Source organism: Apostichopus japonicus, chromosome 11 (assembly GCF_037975245.1).
Source record: "Apostichopus japonicus isolate 1M-3 chromosome 11, ASM3797524v1, whole genome shotgun sequence".
NCBI lineage: Eukaryota > Metazoa > Echinodermata > Holothuroidea > Aspidochirotida > Stichopodidae > Apostichopus > Apostichopus japonicus.
Window position 1 is genome coordinate 3012634 of NC_092571.1, and position 18706 is coordinate 3031339.

General features: G+C 37.9%; 1 protein-coding gene across 2 annotated transcripts in view; it reads right to left on the minus strand.

Annotated features, from left to right (window-relative positions):
• LOC139975648 (high affinity cGMP-specific 3',5'-cyclic phosphodiesterase 9A-like) overlaps positions 1–18706 on the minus strand; it is a 134952-nt gene that overhangs the window by 36210 nt on the left and 80036 nt on the right. For both annotated transcript variants that reach the window (XM_071983734.1, XM_071983733.1), the window contains exons 4-6: positions 17937–18039; positions 11789–11928; positions 7409–7550 (exon numbers count right to left, since the gene is read on the minus strand). In XM_071983734.1, the coding sequence (XP_071839835.1) occupies positions 7409–7550; positions 11789–11928; positions 17937–18039 (385 nt within the window). The remainder of the gene's footprint in view (positions 1–7408; positions 7551–11788; positions 11929–17936; positions 18040–18706) is intronic.

Sequence of the window (18706 nt, forward strand, 5' to 3'; positions counted from 1 at the left end):
CCCCCTTCTTATGTCCCAATAATTTCTCCCCCAATGTCTCCCCTCACCCTGTGGAAAATTTGGCCAGGCCAAAACGTTTGAGGAAAAATAAGCTACGTTTAAAATAGAACGATAGTTAATGATGTACACCGTATCAGTGCAATTGGTAGCATTAACTGTTGTATGGTATGGTAAAGTATGGCCAAGCCCGTCCTTGCCCCCCCCCCCTTTTATCCAACGTGAATGCAGCTTACATTTGGTACTATACTATATCCAAGTAATAACAGTTGTATGGTATGGTAAAGTGCGACCAAGCCCGTCCTTGCCCCCATTTTAGTCCGTCGTGAATTCAGCTTACATTTGGTACTTTACTGTATCCAAGTAATAACTGTTGTAGGTACGGTAAAGTGCGACCAAGCCCGTCCTTGCCCCCATTTTAGTCCGTCGTGAATGCAGCTTACATTTGTTACTATACTGTATCCAAGTAATAACTGTTGTAGGTATGGTAAAGTGCGACCAAGCCCGTCCTTGCCCCCCCCCTTTTATCCGTCGAGAATGCAGCTTACATTTGTTACTATACTGTATCCAAGTAATAACTATTGTATGGTATGGTAAAGTACCACCAAGCCCGTCCTTGCCCCCCCTTTTATCCTTCGTTAGTGCAGCTTTCAGTTGGTACTATACTGTATCCAAGTAATAACTATTGTATGGTATGGTAAAGTATGGCCAATCCCGTCCTTGCCCCCCTTTTATCCGTCGAGAATGCAGCTTACATTTGGTACTATACTGTATCCAAGTAATAACTGTTGTAGGTATGGTAAAGTGCGACCAAGCCCGTCCTTGCCCCCCCCCCTTTTATCCATCGTTAAATGCAGCTTACATTTGGTACTATACTGTATCCAACACATAAAGTCGTAACTGTTGTAGGTATGGTAAAGTCCTCGATCAATGCTGACATATATTATAACCTTCTCCTCACCTGTCCTCCACATCTCTATACATCTCCGATCTGAAACAGTCCTCAATCATCCTATGTTCCAAAAAAGTCATAAACAATCGCCCGCCGCCGGGGTGAGTTCAAACCGATGCTTATCTACCCATTCATTACTTTCGCATTCCGTAGCCTCGACAGGGGGGCTCGCCTCCTCCGTACGTAACATTTTACAGAAACTTGCTTTTAGCAAAAACAAAATTTTGTCGTACTACGGAGACTATTCTTTGGCGCACAGATGACGGAGAGAAGGGAATAGAGAGGAGCGATGGAGAGGAATGCTTTCTTCGAGAGGAATGGAATGATTATTTTCATTGCTAAAAATGTTTACATCTGTCAGGAGGTCAATTGCAGACTGTCAAAATAGGATTTGCTGCCAGTACACCGCATAAATTTCGCCGAGTGCTGAAGGCAGAATTCGCGATGAGAATTAGTGCTTAACCATTCGTAGAGAAGAAATCCATCGTTTAAAATTAGGGAGGTATGTAGTGGTTCGTAAGTTCACCTGTATTTCTAGAAAAATGTGAAAATTATAGGAATATTATCAACTTAATCAAGCCACCGATGTTTACGTTCCACCACCACCCACCCGCACAGATGTGCACACAGTAATGGTCTGACATATATATGACACACAAACACACTATAACCTGTAGAGCTGTGAATAATAGCCTCACATTAGCATAGGCACTTTATAAGGACTGTCGAATGTTTGTTTCGGTTTACCTGCTGCATCGAGTATAAAATTAAAAAAGCTGACAAACTGGATTAAATTCAAAACAAAATTGCTAGTTTGTATATTCACCATAATATAGTGAAGGGCTACATATATTTGACTGCAGCAAGTTGCTATACAAAGCAGAGACCAACCAGAGAGTACTGTTGTCCGTACCTATACCTATCAACACACACACACATACACACACACACGAACTGTATGCAACACCCTGGCCGGCTCTTTTCACCTTGTAAATTACAAAACTGGCCAAATTGATTTCGAAGGAAATCCATTTTATACCAGACTGTGGCGTCCCAGAGGCATTGCTAGCAACTACATCAAACAGCTGACTATACTTAGTAGTCGCAGATCACATGAAAACAAAACTTTACCTCCCAAAAGTGACCTATATATAAACTTGTACTTTCACCAAGAGGACTTTTCTACAAATCGGGAAAAGGTTCCTGGTACGTGGGAATCACCATACTGTTTGTGTGGTATATATATCCAACACAAAAATCCAGCTGTATCTACCAGTGACTGTAATGTGAATGTGGTGTACGTTAAATTATCACTTAACCCAGGAAAGGGGGAGGGCGGGCGGGAGGGTATGATTAACCCCCCCCTCACACCTACGCATAAACAATTGTAGAACTATGATACATTCAGACAGGTACAAATGAAAGCACAGAAATAGCCCCACCATCTTGTTTTTGGTGTGGATATTTCTGATGTTAGGTCCGCATGCACACATTCTGTGGTGATTAAATTCTCCTTCAGACTGTTGAGAAGTTTAAAGGCATTGAAGATTCACCCCAAACCGTGTGCGGCCATCTGAAAAAGTTAACTTTCTATTGCTTGCAAGTGACGTTTTGTGCGTGTCGCTACAAAATGCAGACAGTAATGAAACGTGATACCTTGTTACCTTTAGCTGGACCTGAAATGTCCATCGCTGCTATGTACACTGTGTTGTGGGTATTGACAGTAGTTGCATGTAGTGACTGTACACTAGTGTCTAATTACCGACAGTAGCAAGCTGTGTGTGTATTTTCTGGGATCGATGGTGGTGTCTAACACTTCTGTTACACCTCATTCGAAGCTAGGTCAGATTACCCGCATTAGATGTTTCTTTTTGCGCGAGTCTTCACCCCTTTAAAGATAATTAAGAACAGCAATGATATCCTTTCAGCCTGGACAATGAAGAATCAACTTTTACAGCAATATTTGGCTAATAAACACAAAAATAACAAAACAAAAATTTCTTGACATGATCACTGTTCAGTTGACTGTTGTACCAATTAGGGAGAATCCTAAGTCCTTTCCTACTTTCAAATTTTTATTTTTTATTAAAATTTATTTCTATTTATTTAGTCATTTAATTTTTATTATTATTTTCATTTTCAAATTGAAATTTAAACGCAAAAATATGTTTGTCATCATCTGTGTACCAAAAGAAGAAGAAAAAAAAAGGTTTTTTTTAAATAAAGTTTTTTATATTATTTTTATTTTCAAATTGAAACTTCAACGCAAAAATATGTTTGTCATCATCTGTGTACCAAAAGTAGACATTTTCTTGGGGGTCATTTGTTGTAAAAAAAATTTAAATAAATTTCTCTCTAGCAGACAACAAAGTTGTATCAAATGCCCACTGCTTTAAGATGACAACGTGCGAGCTACTACGATTCATACTCGAGTCTGACGTCAATTTCGTCAAAGTGAGAGGTAAGACCGGATGAAAACAACAGAAAAACACAGAGCAAATAGAAAGACTTCCCAAATGGCAATAGGTTAAAACACGGTTCGAAGCTACTTTGCCACGGATCGGGTTTTCTCATGAGACGATACACAAAGCCCTTGTCGCAAATGATTTCCGATAAAAAAAGGTGCCATCTTACAACTCAGAAAAGGTGTCAAATTATACCCCGGAAACAGTCAGTGAAATCAGAGGCAAACGCGGATTAAATACTACTCCACCTCTCGAAACATCTTTTCCCAGAACCACCCGGACGGACTCAGAGATATAGAAGGCAGAAAAATAATGAAAACTATAACGTGATGATATTCATAAACCTAGATACAAAGGTTTCATGTGAAAAGACGGTGTTTCATCGTCAACTTGTTGGAAAGCTCGGGGATAAATCCGCTCAAATTTATCCCTTTTTTCTCTCTCTCTCTATCTCTCTCTGTTTTGGTTTTTCATAAATGAAAAAAACGAAAAACGCTGGGATGAACAATCATTGGTGTCAAGGAAGCCCAGAGGAACTGAACATGATCAATCGGCAACTCCACGTCTGAGCGGCCAGACTTGATAATCCTCTCCCACCTGTGCAAGCAAATGCTCTGGGGCCAATCTCTGATGCCATTCAAGCAGTTAAATTAGGTCAAGAGGGAGATGGGATACATCGGAAAGTCGCATCTTGTTACAACGGTGTTCTTCGAGAAATGCACCACGGGATGGAATATTTATGTTAAGAAAAGGAACAAAAAATTGGCAGTCATCAGTAGTGCGGTGGCAATTTTTCTCTCGCCCTCGACGAAAGGCCGACTGATTTCAAGGTTCACATCAAAACCCGTAGTTACTGTTACAAGTTGTGCTGACAAAATGAATGTTTCTTTAGAACTCCATAAAAATATAGGGGCTTTCTGATAGTTAAGGAAAAAAGGAGTCCAAGGCTTTTAGCTGAAAGCCAGACAAGCGATATAGGTTCTAACAACAACGACTGAATAACTTCTGGTCGACTTAAGCTCCATTCTTAAGGTTTGTATTTTCTGACATATCAAACTTTCTGTAAATTCCATTTTGTCAAAAAAAAAATGTCTCTACCTTCGAACGATCAAAAAAGAAAAGACCAAAACATGGCGGAAGAAAAATCTAGCGAGTCGATAAATACTACTGTACAAATGACAAAGAATCTTGGCCATGATCTTTCTTCTTCAAAACATTCCAAAGGTTACCCACATTTTTGCCTTTCGATAAATGACCCAAATAAGCACCTCTTTGTTGAATCAATTTCATTCTTTATTTTGAGCAAACTACCGGATAAATTATAGCTATGACTGACATTCAAAAGCGACAAGATATGTTTGCTTTTAAAGTTTTATAATCTCGATGCAAACAAAATTGATCCTTTCAGAAATTGTAAAACGATAAATATGAGCAAACACCAACATTATTGTACCTCAATGATGAAATGTAAAATATTAGTTATTAGATATATTATATAAGGCCAACAAAACACCTGTGTGAACCTCGGTTCAGAGGGAAATAGGTCACGGTCATCTTCATGAAACGGTCACATTTTGGAAACTTTTGACACAGGGAAGGAAAAACGTAATGAGAATGGTCGGTAAAAGTAAACCTGGAAATGTATTCGAGACTTTCGAGTGTTATATATATATGCTTTGACTTATATCTAAGCATTATGAGAGAGTTGGGACAGTTCCAGATTTTAATATATACATGAAGGGCACGACAGATGCAAACGTTTATCTTGAGGGCATTGCATGGAGACAAAAGCGGTTCACGCTGTGCTTTTAAAGTTGATTCACAAGTCATGCAACCACAAACTTCCTGTAGGTGCCAAAACCTACAGGAGAATTGGATCGTTAACACAGAAAAGAGATATACCAACAACATAAAACCACAACAACAAAACTAGAGCAGATTACTGTAACCCATATCCTGTGTCACATCAGATATTCAAACTGAGTCACTAACTAGGCAGAAATGTAAGGTCGAACTGAGGAGTAAGCGGCCACATATTGTGTCCATCTGGATGAGGAGGAGGAGGAAGAGGAGGAAGAGGAGGAGGAGGAGGAGGAGGAGATGTTATGTATAATAATAATCATAATATTAATCATAATAAATGCAAATTTATATAGCGCCAATATCCAGAGAAAAACCAATGCTCAGTGGCGCTAGTGCTCAAGGGAAGGCAGTCAAAAATAGAAAAGTTTTGAGTCTGTTTTTGAAAATGTTAACGTTGGGTGCCGACTTGATGTGCAGTGGAAGTGAGTTCCAAAGAGTAGGAGCGGCATTAGACAACGATCGTTAACCAATGACTTGAGCTTCCACTTAGGTACATGGAGCAGAAGCTGATTTGAGGATCGGAGAGAGCGGGTGGTGGTCTTCCGACTGATCATGCTACTCATGTATTCTGGTGCTAATCCATGCAGGGCTTTATATGTGAGCAGGATGATCTTGAAGTTTATCCTGTAGGAAACAAGTAACCAGTGCAGTTGCCGAAGCATAGGAGTGATGTGGTCGAACTTCTTTGAGCGTGGGATGATTCTGGCTGCTGTATTTTGTGTTCGCTGGAGCAATATAGAGGAAGAAGCACAATCAAAGGACAGAATCAACTTTCTGTCCAGGCTGAAATCTTTGTCTCTTTAAAGCAGTGTTTTGCATCTTCTCTTGGAAAACTTTATATTGTTTCAGTCGCACCTTTTAGTCAACATTGGTCAACTTTGTTTGATCACAACTAAATTGAATTTATAAGCACAGATATGTATCCTACGACAACATGACACACATCACTTCAGGCCGAGAAAGTTTCACTGTATAAAAGTGAAGAATGATTTGGAACACTTCCATGGTTTACATGCCAGAAGGGCAAACATTTTTAGCTCCCCCCTCATGAGATAACCCTTCAAAGATGTACAGAATATCAGACATGCCCCCTCCCCTCCCCCTTCCCAATCCCAGGAGAGGAATCCAACTCAGCGAACTGTTTTTTAACGTTTTAAATTGTCATCGCCTTTCCTTAGCTCCTACCTAGTCGGACAAATATTCCTTGAAGCCTAGCGATATGGTCAACCCTCTCAGTAGAGGTTCCAATTCATTACACACAGACCTAGCTGCGATTTAATTATCAATCAATCTAAATTAGCCATCTTTTCATCACCTGAAAAACAACTAGCAGAATGCAATCAACACAGCATCAATCAACCTACTACCTCCGTATTAGTTGTTACCGTGGATAGCAACTGCATCATCATTCTGTTGTCCTGGGCTGGGCTTTCTTTTATTTTCCTCTCCATTAGAGTTTAGTCGTGCGAGCTTTGCCGGTCGTTAAACAGTACGGCCGTTTGGCTTGTTTGGATGAGTTGATTTTCTTGTGGTTTTGTGACCGAGATTATTTTGACAAATTTAATTTGTAAAGTTGGCTGTATCTATTCCAGACCTTTTGCCGTTCGGAGGATCATACAGTAGTTGTTTAACTTTCATAGGGGGGGGGGTGGGGGGTGGGTAATAAGAATATCATAGCATGGGTATTAATGTGGTGGTGCAACAGGGATGGGGTAGGGAGAGGGTGAAGCAGGCATGAGGTAGGGAGAGGTAGTTAAAATAATTATCTTCAATAATTTTAAGATTCAAGTAGCAGTCTTTTCTCTGATCCAGTTAAAAGGCGAACTTGAAAAAAGGAAAACATTTTCTCAAATATCAATCAATCAATAATCACCCTGCCCACCCTTTCTTCTGGTGGGTTGGGAGATGGGTGGGGAGAAGTATTGGGGGGTCATGGGACAGAAGAGAATTTGTGCAATAGAGCTGTTGACTGATACCTTTACATTTAAAGTTTGTGACAAAATAACTTTTCTTCCAATTTGGGAAAGGTACGATTAGTAGTGCCACTCCTGCTTTCTCCCTCTCCAACCCTCTCCTCCATCCTTACCCCCTCCCTCCCTCCCCCCCTCAAACCACGAACCAGTAGACTTACCTCAATGTTAAACTTAGTGATGAAGTCGAGGTCTATAAACATTTGTTGTAATAGGAGCATCATTTCCGCATCCTCCCACTGCCAGTTATCGAAGACCGGTTGCCTCAAGTACTCCCTGACGTCATCTGTTAACTGTAAGTGCCTGGAAGACGAGAACAATGTGAAAAAAACCAAAGTGTTGTGGGAAGAACTAGACTAATTTGTCCTTACGTTGCAAGTATTATAACTTATCTCTGAGACGCGTCAAACCGTGAGAATAGAGAAATTTAAGAAAGTTATCCGGCAGGTGCAGCAGGTTCCAAAGGCATCCTGGTCCAATTTTCGGAGGAATTTATTCGCAAAGAATAATCTACTTTAACTGTGCATAATTAATCAAGTAAAAGAATAAGTCAGCCCTGCAATGTGATGGCTTGGTTAGATTTCCTCTTCACGGCTAATTAACTGCGTTCGTTAGTGAGATATGTAGTCGTTCTTTGCAATAAATTCACTGCAGTGTGTTACCCCATACAGCAGGGCTAAGCTGTTTTAATTGAAAAGAAACCACTTTTGCATTAAACAGCATGTCTTATAAAAATCTGTCTGTCATCCTGACACAGCTCAGTGTTCACATTTTGCAATCACTGTTTGAAAATTTGTCAACTGTCTTATTTCTCATGGAAATATTAAAAACATTTCAATGAGGTTCTGCAGTATAAGACTGCACATACAATGTGTAGTAACATTGACAATTTGACGTAAATTTAAAGCATTTAGGTACGTTTGAAAAGCTTTATCAATTTTCTTCCTTTTTCTCAAAACGTTAAACTTAATTCCTCATGAATTTTGTGTTTAAAACTGATATATACATATACATGCACTTGTGCTAACATATTGCCCAGAAAAAAGCCGCTAGGATGTACAAATGCTTCAATGGTATATTTCAATAATAGAGGGAGCTCCATAATAGAGGGAGCTCTATTATGAAGCTCCATAATAGAGGGAGCTCTATTATGAAGCTCCATAATAGAGGGAGCTCAATAATAAAGCGGAACTCCGGTGTACAAATTTTGTCTAGCTGGTGTTTTATATCAAAGATATTCCACTGGTATCAAAACTAATATAAATTATCATATATGTGGCATATACAGTATATTGTGTACAAAAAAACGCAATTCATATCTTTGACTCTTTTACGCAGCAATTTCTCCATTTTTCTTGTCCGGATAACAATTTACGAGATGTGACCCTGTCATACACAAACTTATAGAAATTGACATACAGTATACTGTTGCTGGTATCAATACAGTAGTTTATAAATGTCATGAGGCCCTTGAATTGTTTAAAGATCTCTTTGATGAGATGCTTAAGTATAAGGTTAACAAAGGCCACCTGAAACAATGAAGAAATACTTAAGACTTATAAATGACAATGTACGTCACGCATACGTAATCGATGGAAAGTCAACACAGACTTTTGCCAGCATTTTGGAATGATTTCATTGTACCGTTACAATATTTAAGCTACTGTACACATACTAAATCTAACTGCTGATTTTATTGTGGATTTATGGAACAATTTCTATCACTGTGTCTGAGCCTGGTGGCTATACTCAACAGGTCGACCACGGACCAAATTGAGCCGGAAAAAGATTTCACTTCCCCCCTGGCAGCTATTCTCAATAGGCTGTAAAAGCTGTCCCTAACTTCTTCTTTTTTTCATTTCGTAGCCAATGGCTACTGTTTTCCCCTTCTGTAGTCTGTACAGCACTGTCATTAACTGTGTTTTGGCGGGATTGCAATATTGCGGCTCCTCGTTTTAAACGTACAGCGCCCCAATTATGTATTACAGTGTTCCTTACTTGCTCCATTAATCTTTATTGTGAAAAGTTAAGTCGTTCATATACATCTTTGATCGTATTGGCCTAGAAGTTGGTAATAATGTATAACACTAGTTCATACATTAGGCCAGTTCCACGAGAATGATGAAATAATCGGTAATCGGCATCCGCCGACTGTCACAGGAATTAATCGGTAATCCGTAAAACCGATTATCATATAATCAGTCAAACACTATGTGAAACACCTTGAAAAGTTTATATTCTTTTTCATTGTTTTTATAATTAATAAAGAATTGAAAGAAGAATAAAAAAAAAAATTGATGAATAAAAGAGTTAAACTTCCATGTACTGTACCCCACCAGCTTTAAAAGTCACCAATATTAGCCCCAACCTTTGAACGACCTTTTAGAAAGTGTGTACATCATTCAGACTTTGTTTAAAAAAATAAAGAATTAATTCATACAGTGGTCTAGAAAACTTCTCTATGACCATGAATAGAACCATATTAATGACTTTCATGACACAGATACTAAAGTATTGTAAAAACACAAAAATTGAGGTCAACTTTCTATTGTTATATGGTGGCAGGTGGCAAATAGGTTCAATCTGGGGTCGTTTCGTTGATGGAATGTGCAGACGGTGTTTATATTTTTCCGCTCCTCACCTCAACCATGAAATCAAGGTTTACATGAGGTACATGTGTGTTTGACAGGGACAAACTGACTCCAAAGTCAACCACATGCTAATTTCTTGACTCAAACAATTTAATACTTATTATAAGTCAAGTCATCATAATTCTAAAACCAGCCATGGGTTTGGACAGGGAGGGGGGATGGGAGAAGGGGTGGGGGAATCATAGATGAAATATAATGATGTTTAGGGTGAAAATGTACAAATTGGCAATATACTAAAGATGCTAGACATTCCATGAACTCCCAATTAAAATCAAGTTATGAAAATTTGTATATATGTCACAAGTATCAAAACACTATTAAAGTTTTTTTTGTGAGGGGTGGGGATTGGTAAGGAAATTTTTAGGGACATTAAGGAGAAGAGAGAATTCCCTTCTTAACATTATTACAAGTGCAGGATCTGTAGCCAATTATCCTCAAGTTTTTAAAGTTTCAAATTGGCTTTAAGTAAGATGGCCAGCAAATTCTTCATAACATAATAATAAGAGTATATTAAAAAAACCTCTCCACTCTAGCCATTTATAACATGTGAAATTGGCGGTAGTCTGAACGTTTCGAAGATGTGAGGCCCTTTAAAGCTATCCTGCGTTCGGCAAGTGATCATTCACGCGACGGCGACGAACGTTGGCATAATTCCATCTCCCGGCCAATCACCTCAGATCTCATAAATGAGACGAGGATTCATGTCAAGGATCGCTTCGGGCAACCATGCTGACACACTTACGCAACAAGACTTTTTTATTTTTGTCTCTTTTCATATTCCTTCCTCTTTTTCTTTTATATTCTTTATTCGCAGATAAAAGAAACGGCACTCTAAAAACACTACTGTACTTTTAAAGCAGGCTGCATGCTGCCAAATGGAGCATATTATTTATCTCAATTGCCGGGCGGTTTTGTTTAACAAGACAACAGACTGAAAGAGCATTCAGTCGAAACATTATTTGGAAGGTTACTAAACCATTCATTTTTTGTACAGCCAGCAATTTTTGTTTTGTATGTATTAAAGTATGTTAAGTATGTAAAGTATGTTTTGGTAATATGATCACATGAGCCATTATTATCTTTTTTTTCCCATCAGATGATTTTATTGCAAATAATTACAGAAAAATTTGTGTTATTTTATTGGAAATTGGGAATCAAGTGACGTAGAATAAAAGGATTAGAAATAGAAATATTTTCAGTTTCTACAATCAGAATCTCTCTAGCATTAGTGAACTCTCACACCCCAGGACAATAGAGATAAAATGTGAAACAGATTCTGGTTTTTATAATATGTCTGGTTTGGCACGACAAATTTTTATCCCATTTTTTATTGGGGAACAAAAGCTTCTTTATACTTTATAAATGTTTATACTGGCACTTGCTAATTTTATGATTATGTATTGGAAGGGTGTGGAGAGTGTTGTAATGGAAATGTCCTTAAAAAAAAAGTAGAAAAATAGATGCTTGCAATACTGTTGTATCTGGAGAACAAGGAGAAGGTACCACTCAGGCTGGTCCACCCCGCACCCCGCACCAACCCACACCACGTTTCTTTCTTCTTCTAAAGTAAACAAATCCTTCATATTTATAAATTAATATCACGCACTGCAAACGTATGGTGGTGAATATTAATAGACATTAGTGACCGAGAATAAGTGGAAAATTTATGCAAATGAATTCAATGCTCGTTCACAAGGACGCAACGTAAATCTGCCGAGATGGAGGTGGCAGGTGACGAGTGATTATAACATCGAAAAATGATCATGGAAGGCCAAGAGGTTGCTTAATTACAAAGGTAGGCCACTGTTAGGAAACCTGGAGAAATTTCCAAATTTGATTTCCCTTTAGCCACCCGGGTGAATTTTCCAGAAAGAATTCTGTCATACTTACGAGACTTGTTTGAAGGTTTCCCAAACTCTTTTCTGTTCATGATCTGTCTTCTTGAATTTCCTCTTGAAGAATGGAAGATGATTTTGTGAGCCTGCTGAGAATTCCTTGAATAAGCCGAGCCAGCTCAGATGTTCAACCCCCTGAAAAGATGGGAAAGCAATGTCAGCGATTATCATCCATCCATATTTCATGAAACGCAACAATGATATCAAAATATATTAGGTATCAACCTTTCGTTTCTGTTTAAACGTTACCTGTAAATGAAGTGGAATGGAAATTTGCCATTATTTTGACAACTGTCTGGAGGAATTCTGAACTTTTTGGAGGTATTGGATTCCTTCCTCATTCAAGTACAACGAAATAAAAATTAAAATTAAAGAGTAGGCTGATTGTTCGTGTAGCAGTGAGGACTAAAGGCAATAGTGCACCAGGCCTATACATTAGTAAATTGCCTTCCCAATGAAAAATATGTAAAAAATATCCAGAGTGGTTTGAGTTATTCATTTTTTAAGCATCTCCATAACGAACATGCTTCCTCTAAATTTCCGATACAAATAAAACAGTCCCCCCAAAGCCTGTAGCATAAGATTGAAATACAAACCAGGGTTGCTAGGGAACACTTCGTTGAATTAACTGTTATTATAGGACCATTACATGTCTTAGGTCACAAGAGAAAGACTTCTTTTTATTTGTGGCCTTGTGGAAACACCCTTCTGTACCCGCAGACACAACTTGAGGCAAAACCACCTCTAATCATGTAATATTGGTTTTGATAGAATTTTAATATCGGTAACCAGATTCCTATCCTATGCATTTGGCTGTATAAATATACCTTTCATAAATCCATTTCATTTCTGTGGAATTTAACAATGAATGAAATTCAACCATACTACCCGATTCCCTTCCCCCCCCCCCTCCCCTTTCCACATTCGAATATATCCCCAAAGAACGCAACCGGATATTAAAGGGTGTGAAGACTCGCGCACAAAGAAACGTCTCATGCCGGTAATCTGACCTAGTTTCGAATGAGGTGTAACAGAAGTGTTAGACAACACCATCAATCCCAGAAAATACACACACAGCTTGCTACCGCCGGTAATTAGACACTTGTGTACAGTCAATACATACAGCTAGGGTCAATACCCACAACAGAGTGTACATAGAGTGTCTAGATATAAGATACCAAGGTATCATGTTTCATTACTGTCTGCATTTTGTAGTGACAAGAACAAAACTTCACTTGCAAGCAACGAAAAGTTAACTTTCTCAGAGCGCGGCACGCAGTTTGGGGCAAGTCTTCAATGCCTTTAAAGGTGTTTTGTTTGAAGAGATTGACTCTAATACACATGCCCGACAGTTTCTGCATTTCTAGGACAAACTGTATCCATTTAGTATTTTCTGTATGATGCAGATAGCAGTTTTTGAAATGTTGACAATGCATCTGGCAATGTTCAGTAGAGTGAATGATGTCATCACCTATATTCAGTTGAAACTGTTTTGTTTTTTTTTAATTTTTATGACTTTTCTTTATAAGTAACTCCTTTATTTGTACAGGAAAATAATATTTCTACAACAGTTGCAATTTTTGATGAAATTCTTATTACAGAGAACCATGACACAGCTGAGCTGTACAAACATTCCAAATATATCAAGTTTCAAGGACAAATTATTATCCAGTAAAGATTCTGAAGAATATTGGCCAGTTATGACATCACAGACCACCTACTGTGATAGGGAAGGGTGTAGGCCATATTAAAAATAGGTTACATTCTATCAATGGTATCTTGAGTTAGCTAGGGACAAGATATTGAAATGAGAATTTCAACTATACTTTAGTGTGGAGTCAGTTTTCTTTTCAGTATAACATTGTCTGCTGTTGGAATATATCCCTTTCACGCTCCACTGCTCAATGACTGACAGTAAGGTACACAAACAAGCCGCTTCGTTAGTCCAAAGGTGCTCGTTCGGATAATTTGATCCAATTGTTTATAGATGTTTACTACATTATTCCTTGCTGCTATGAAAATCTAAGTATTTATCTATACGGACACCTCCTTATGACCCTAATTTCACCTGGCCTCCCACTGGATCAAGATTGACAATGTATTAGCTGTACGACTATCATTGTAAGGATCACGTTATTTTATTTTTTCCTCTCTCTCTCTTGGCCAAAAAACCATCCTTTTAGATTCTGGCTAAACCAGTGCAGTCATGTAAAGGTTGTTGAAGGTCAAGCAGATCGGCTAAACATTAATACATTATAAGTCTTCAAAAGTTAAGGAGTTGACATTTAATGGATTTCCGTACAAACCATCACGATCCCAGAGGAAGAAAAAAAAAAACCGAATGAACGAGAAAGTTAAAGACTATACAGCGATGTAAAGTTTAGTCAAGCCCAAAGGCTTGTTGGTCTTCATTAATAACTTAAAAGCTTCCATGAAATTACGAGTAATTATGATAGGCACAAACCAATTTCATTGAAACTAAATTAGTGTTTGGAATATGAAAATCTGCTTCGTCAGAGCCGCATGCATAGGGTGTCTCTGACATTCGGATGTCGGCCATCGTAAAGGCTAAAAATGTTTTTTAACATCTGTTATCATCTTCATAAAAAATATTGAGCTAGTCAGCTACTTTTAAAGCAAGTCAAAGTTTTAAACTTTTAAAAACTGAATGTCTGCACAAGAATTAAGGTGATGGATGACCGTAAAAAATGTGAAAAAGTGCAGCGACCCACGGCAACCTCTTTTTTCTTCCCCCTTTCATTTTAAAATTGTGAGACAAAACTTGACAGAAATGAGATGACCCATAGGTGACATCTTGTGAGTGGTTAATAATGGTCACCAAACACGTACAAGTGCCTTAAAAGAGATGTGTTGTTTTCACACATGAACAGACACCTTCTTATACAGCAATGGTCGAAATATGATCACCATTTAATTGGCAAATGTCCTGGAAATCTTCTGCTCGCCAGCATCTTCTTTCGTGTGCCGATAGAAAAACACGGCCGGCTTGTTAAATTCTGCAGTCATTTATTGCAAACTTTAATATTGCGGTCAAGCTATGCAGAGCCCCACAAATTTGTCACTGCGAGTCTCGGGCTGTGATTATATATGAACCAGTTTAAAACGTCGGCAACCTCAAATGAATGGTCACGCGATATTTGACAAACAGATGTGGATGGTACCCGACTCCTTTACAAAGAACTCATTTGTCTGAACAAAATTACAGGCCCTTTACAGCCATTTGACAAAAAACTCCCGTCGATTCTTCGGCCTCATTCCATTTTTTTCCCTGTGACGGCTAATGCAAACACTTTCTGCCTGAGATGAAGCCTTCCCACTTGAAGGCCACTTGGCAGTTTGCACGTGGGATCAATGGCAGACTAAGTAATGACGCAGCCCGGAGCTAGAGAGCCTGGGAGGCTCTTCGAGAGTGCCGCGACACCTACGTGGCTTGAACCGGCGGGCGGGGGAACTCAAAGTGCTTTAAAACAAGACAAATTAGAAGCCATGGCACAAGTCAACCTGCTACTCCAAGAGACTTCAAACATTCCCATTGATTTTTCTTACAAATCGTGCAGAACGGGAGAAGTGCGGGAATAAAAAGCATTTAAATATCATTCACTGTGACAAACTTTGTTTAACTAAACGATTGTTAAAGGAGCACGGGGTTTGTTTTAATACCGACAGATTGCGAAGAGAGTGGAAATAAAAAATTAAGCAAAGAATTTAATCTCCATTTTGTGCAAACTACACAAACCAAGAATATTTCATCTCTATTCTTTTTGAAATTCAGGCCGATGACTGTCCATGGACTTCTTTGGGTAAAAAGAGAATTAGAGAAGGGAATTTAATTCCGGATCAGACCTAGAGATGTGAGACTGCTATAGACTCCGATCAACGGAAGATCAGAACCCCAGCTCTATGTTAAATCTGAAATGTTAAACGCAGCTCGGGGGGATCGGCTGTGACCAGGTTGTTTGTTTTGCCTGTAAACTTGACCCAATAGTATAGTGGGCATTAGTAGCAGCACTTCACATCACACGGCTGACAGTGTCAGGCCTTTACTTCTGGTAAAGAAATCTCAACTTCCCGATCCAAGTTCTTTGAGTGGAGGGTCTATTTAGAGCACAGGGTTGAAAGGAAACACCCTGGGGTTCAAAAATCAAACTTTTTATGTGCTGATAAACGAGAACGGGGTCTGATCTGTAATGTAGATGCGGCCTATCCCTTGTGGACTTTCCCAAATTTTTGGCAGCACCACCAATTACAAACTGGTTTTAAAAGTACACAATACAGAAAAAACATTGGAGTTGGCTAGAGAACAAATTTATTGTATTACTTGCCTTAATCTCTAAGTGAAAACATGAGAAATAATAAAAATCAATTTCATCTCATGAAAGACATCTTAAACATTACATATCTACTCAAGTAATAATTTTCGTATAGTTCTGCCTTATCATAAGCATTGTATTATACTGTTTTCATTACCCAGTTCTGTTAAACCCCTATGTGTATGTTTTCTATGTGTTCTTTCGCTTTTGTTTTTTTTTCTCTATATAAACTTTAATTTTCTTGTTTTTACTTTGTAAGGGACCAGACTCGAAAAGTTATCTTACTTCTGGTCCCGCTGCCTCAGTGCTATCACTATGTACAGTATTAAGAAATGTACTTCACTGTGATTTAATGGCAGAAATGAATGAAACGAAATGAACTATATCGCCACACTTTGAAGTCTAATCTCATCATTCACGTTGGATTAAGATAGCACTGACGGTGTTTTCTTATGTCTTATAACCTTTCACTTGAAATGCGATTAAATTGAGTATATATCATACTCCTGAAATGTAGCAACAACTGTGGACACAAACTGCAGCTTCAAGTTGAAAGATCAAATTATATAATACCAAAAGAATCAGCGAAAAATTTGACACTAAAGCATCTTCTGCAAACTAACTCGCAGCTTAACGTTTATTTTTCTCCAAATATTCTAAAATTGTTCCAAGAATTAAGTGAGAACCAGAAAGAAAAAAATTGTAGAAATCCCTTGTAGAAATTGTAGAAATCCCATTTCATTTACTCATAAGGATTTTACAGTATAGAATTTTAAACCAAAATGACCTTGACCATTGAACATCACAGAAAACAATAGGCTTGTTGTACTAAATAAGAGAGATCCACATACCAAGTACAGTATACATCCACAAGTAACTTTTTGGATTACCATGTTTACAAGCAAGTGTCACATAAATACACATGCCAGATACCACCACCATTGCACAGATTCTTTTGGCCTTCGGCAAGGAAACAAAACAGCTAACAACTTTTCCAAATTTGGAGCACTTTAGTGAGACTGAAGTTTGGGTGCTATTTCAGTTGATTTCCATCAAAATTTAGAAGAATCAGACACATAAAATTTGTTGATGGATCCATAACAGAGAGCAGCTACATGCAGTTTACAATTAAATACTATAGTCCCTCTGTCTGTCTAATTTCCATTTCTAACTGACAGATTCATAAACACAGAGAATGATCCATCCTCTGTGCTATAAATAATAGAGCAGGCAAGTCCTACTATCTGATTGTAAATTACTCGGCTATCTTGAAGAGTACAACAGCACTGATAATAATTAAAGATCTGATGCGGACACTCCCCCCGTGCTTGCTTCACCACTAGCATATTATCTGCATGATACTGTAATTGACGACTTTCGTCCCGCTTGTTATATGTAAATGCCTTATTGTATGTACCGATTAAGGTACAGTTCACTGTAGTATCTCGATTCAGAATAATGGACAGTTAACGTACACTGTTTTATAAAGCATAAAAACAGTATGTCTGTCACATTAATGTGACCTTTCTGTGCAAATAATGTGTTTTTTTGCCAATTTGCATAAACTGAGAGATGTTACCATGGAAACACACACCATCCAATAAGTTGCTTTTAAACACAGATCCAGGTGTTATAGACATATTGTTATTTTCTCAGTTTTGCTGGTCAATTATGATGCTGGGATCTAGAAGAGATCTCACCTCCTTCTTCAATCAACTTTCTACAACATGCTCAAAGTGTTGAAAGTGATCGTAACAATGTTTTACACTTCACAATGAAAACTTTCCAAAAAGGGGAAGAAAAAACACTTACTTCTAATTTATTCCGAACATTTTCTACTTTCTGCCTGAGTTCATAAACGACTTCTGGAGTTTCCCCACTGTCGACTTTGACTTTCTTCTCCAAATTTTCTACCCTGAAAAAGATAGAGAGAGAGAGAAAGAAAGAAAAAACACATTTGATTGAGATTTGCAGACGGAGCATGAAAATACATCAGCTAAACAGACGAATATATCACATTTCACGATTCATTCTCCACAGACTGTCATATTTTGTCAATTTTACCTACAGGCAAAATGCAAATAATATCGAAATTTATTATTTCAAGTCTGGACATATTGCTTATATTATTTCTGTGCAGTCTCTAATTTATTCCTTTTAATAATTTATTTTTCTCAAGTTAATGTCTTACGGCAGCTTTTCCAGCTGATTTCGTTCAATTTTTTTTTTTATAATTTTCATACAGTACCAGCAAGATCAATTAAATACAAGATAGTACAGTACAATTATTTGAGATAATTAAAAAAATAAAACATTTTAAGTCTCACAATTTAATGTTTGAAAGTCAAAACTATAAATTGATGTTACTGAAAATGTTGTCTGGTTGTGGAAATGTCGATAATCCCATTAAATTCACTGACATCTCACTCATTGACATTCATTTTGTGGGAAACTCTAAGACAGTAGACCTTTGTTTAATTAATCACTTTTAATCCTTCTTTGAGTTAAAAATACTCGGATTATTTGATAGTTAAATTGTTGAGCAAAAACTCAAAAAGGGTGATTCATTACTTTTGTGTTGC